At 48.3% G+C, this 3,492-nt stretch overlaps 1 protein-coding gene across 1 annotated transcript; it reads left to right on the forward strand.

Annotated features, from left to right (window-relative positions):
• LOC109835189 lies at positions 1,170 to 1,718 on the forward strand. Its single transcript, XM_020403175.1, has one exon. The coding sequence runs from the start codon at positions 1,170 to 1,172 to the stop codon at positions 1,716 to 1,718; it is 549 nt and encodes a 182-aa protein (XP_020258764.1).

Consider the following 3,492-nt stretch of genomic DNA (forward strand, 5'->3'; position numbering starts at 1 on the left):
AGTTCCCCATGCCACTGAAGTAACCATTCCTCGCCCACCAACTCAGCCCTGGTCGGCTACGAGTTCCCCATGCTACTAAAATGACTGCCCGACAATCGCGAGCTGACACGTTTGTAACAAGGAATGGGTCAACCTCTAGCTCACCCAGCCAACACTCCCTAAAGTGACGAATCTGCCCTGAGCATCATCTATAAATACAGATACTATTCATCCTAAGAACAGGTTCGGTTTTTCTTAACCATCTAAAGCTTCTATCATAATACATAGGAAACTATTCTAAATACCAAGAAAAAGAGTAAACCCATAAACTATTCTAAATACCAAGAAAAAGATTAAACCCACTGACTTGATCGTCGGAGGTATCACGGGGGAAACAAACCCCACCCTCTTACCATCCGTATGTATGCAGGTTATTCTCCCGTCCAGAGCTCTAAAAACTAGGCATAAAGTCGAAGCGGGAAGCGGCCCCGTATTCTGACAGTTCACCCTCCCTCGGTAGACAACCTCCCCCTATTGGCTGTGTGATTCCAGACATCAATAGTTTGGCACCTACCGTATGGGGCCTCTTCCCTCTTTTGGAGAAAAAATGTCAAGTTCTGGGCGAAGGGGGGACCAATCCTCTTCGTCAACACAATCCCCAGATTATATGACCCAGGGCCAACTGGAGCAGACGGTAGATCGACTCTCTTCGTCTCTGAAAGAGCAATTCGCCGCTCTGACAACTAAGCACCTGTGACAAATCCCGTGGCAACCACACACAGCTGCACAGCCCCCACCACCTAGAGATCGGTCCTCCGGAACTCATCTCCTTATAACATCGCGGAGCGTCACGTTACGGGTCCCCCCACGATCCCCAGAAGAAGGTGGAAAGATGCCTCAAACAATTGAACAATGTCGATAAGAATCCTAACCCTAGCCATCCTGAAGGACGTACCAAAGGGACGGGCTTTAAGGTACCTCGGCCTCACCATTCCTTTGCTTCCTCAACCACTACAGGAGCCTCCGGCTATGATCGAGGGTACCAACCGATCGTTGATGCTTTCAGAGGAAACACCCCGCTATCTAAAAAGATAATGAAATACCCATTTGAAAAATTCAAAATGCCCTACCTAGAGACGTACTCAGGAGAGGGAGATCCGTCGGAGCACGTTCAAAATTATTTCGACATAATGAGTATGCTCCACGCTCCTGAAGCAGTCCTGTGTCGATGCTTCCCCGTCACCCTCAAAGGAAGTGCTAAGCACTGGTGGAATGCCCTGAACAAGAGATCCATTGATAGTTTTTGGCAGCTCAGCCAAAAGTTCATCCATCATTTCCTAGCCGATACGAAGCAAAAGCTTCCTCCTCACGTGCTGATTCAAATGAGGCAAGGGCAGGATGAGAGTCTCCGAGCCTACTTCAAAAGATTCCAAGCGAAGAGGTTGGAAGTCAACGATCCTGGAAGCGCAGTTGCGATGTCGGTGCTGGCAGCAGGCCTTCAGGACAACGAATTGGCCGACTCCCTCGCTAAGAAGCCAGTCGCCAACTACGAGCAGCTAATGTCCAAAGCCCATAGGTATATGGATATGGAAGACGTCCGGGCCTACAAGACTTCGGCGAGAAGGATTGGGACTTCTGATGCCACTATTCTAACCCCGACGGCAACAACATCAACCCGGAACTACCAGAAGCCAGAATGGCACAAGGATCCTTCAAGGACCAACCCCCATCCTAATTAACCCAACCGAAGGGACCAACCCAGGGATATAACTCCAAAGGAATCCCTATCCATCTCTGGCACTTCCCTCACTACCGCCCTGGCCATGGCCCAGAAGGAGGGATACCTCAAAAATCCCGCGCTAAGATGGTGTCAGACCCTGGGAGGAGGGATTCGCGACAATATTGTCACTACCATTAGGATCATGGCCATCACCAATGATCGCCGAATACTTAGAAGGGAAATAGAGAATCTGATCGCGAGAGGAAACTTAAAGAACCTCACGACTCGGAGGAATTAACAAGACCCTGCTTCAACTAGAGAAGGTGTGAGGTCTTGCTCTCGGTCACCTCGACCCCAACCCCAGATAAATGAACAACATGTAGAGACTCCTTATAAAGGAGTCATTAACGTAATCAGTAGATGCCCGACGATTGGGGGCTCATCCAACAAGGAGCGGAAGAAGTACGCCAGGAAGATGCTCCAAGTTGACCATGATCCCAAAAAGATGAGAGCATAAGAGCTTGTATCCTTTGGTGACATAGACCTACATGGTGTTGAAACACCCCATGATGATCCTCTTGTCATCACCACCACCATTAATGGCTACCAAGTGAAGCGAATAATGGTTGATACGGGAAGCTCGGTGGATGTCCTATACACTAGTGCATTCGAACAAATGGGGATCAGCAGATCCTACCTACTCCCTTCTAGAGCTCCTCTCATAGGCTTCACTGGACAATCCCTTCTCCCGGAAGGAACAATAACCCTGCCAATGACATTAGGGACTCCTCCCAAAAAGTCACTACTCAAATCTAATTTCTTATGATGGATTTAAAGTCGGCCCATAATGTTATATTAGGTCGGACCGTCCTTCATGCCTTGTGGGCCATTGCTTCAACCTACCACCAAATCCTCAAATTTTCGACTCCCAACGGAGTTGGCGTCGCTCGAAGCAGCCAAAAAGAAGCTAGGTCTTGCTATTCACTCTCAGTCAAAGGAAAGGGTGCCTAAGGCACGATGTCCATCAAAAAACTCTATTCCCAGATGGAGAAAGCCATTGAGAAACCAAGGACAGAACCGACAGAAGAGCTTCGAGACATCCCAATTGACTCGGCATGAATAAAAAAGATCAAAGTGGGGTCCGGTCTAATCGAACCCTTGAAGAGGGCTCTAATCCGGTTTTTAAAAGCCAATACAAATGTATTCGCTTGGGAACCCGAGGACATGCCAGGGATTCCCCTCGAGGTCATAAGTCATGAATTGGCCGTGGACCGACATGTCAAGCCGGTTCGACAGAAGAAGAGGCATCTTGGCCCGGAGCGCCAGAAGGCAGCGACAGATGAAGTAAAATGGTTTTTGAAAGCTGACTTCATCCGGGAGGTTAAATATCTAGAATGGCTGGCCAATGTGGTCTTGGTGAAAAAAGCTTTGGGCAAATGGAGGATGTGTGTAGATTTCACCGACCTCAATAAAACCTACCCCAAAGATAGTTACCCCCTTCCTAGGATCGACCAGCTGGTTGACGAGAGTGCATGGCATGAGTTACTCAGTTTCATGGATGCTTTCTCTGGCTACAATCAAATCTTCATAGTGAAACATGACCAGGAAAAAACTTCGTTCATCACTGATATGGGCACATATTGCTACAAGATGATGCCCTTCGGGTTGAAGAATGCTGGGGCCACTTACCAGAGGCTCGTAGCCAAGGTCTTTCAACACCAGATTGGCCGGAACCTCGAAGCGTATGTGGATGACTTATTGGTAAAATCCAAACAAGCATTTACCTATATCTC

This window comes from Asparagus officinalis, chromosome 3 (assembly GCF_001876935.1).
Source record: "Asparagus officinalis chromosome 3, Aspof.V1, whole genome shotgun sequence".
In the NCBI taxonomy this organism is placed as follows: domain Eukaryota; kingdom Viridiplantae; phylum Streptophyta; class Magnoliopsida; order Asparagales; family Asparagaceae; genus Asparagus; species Asparagus officinalis.

Coding starts and splice junctions, on each gene's coding strand:
- LOC109835189 (XM_020403175.1), top strand. CDS start 1,170: ATGAGTATGCTCCACGCTCCTGAAGCAGTCCTGTGTCGATGCTTCCCC.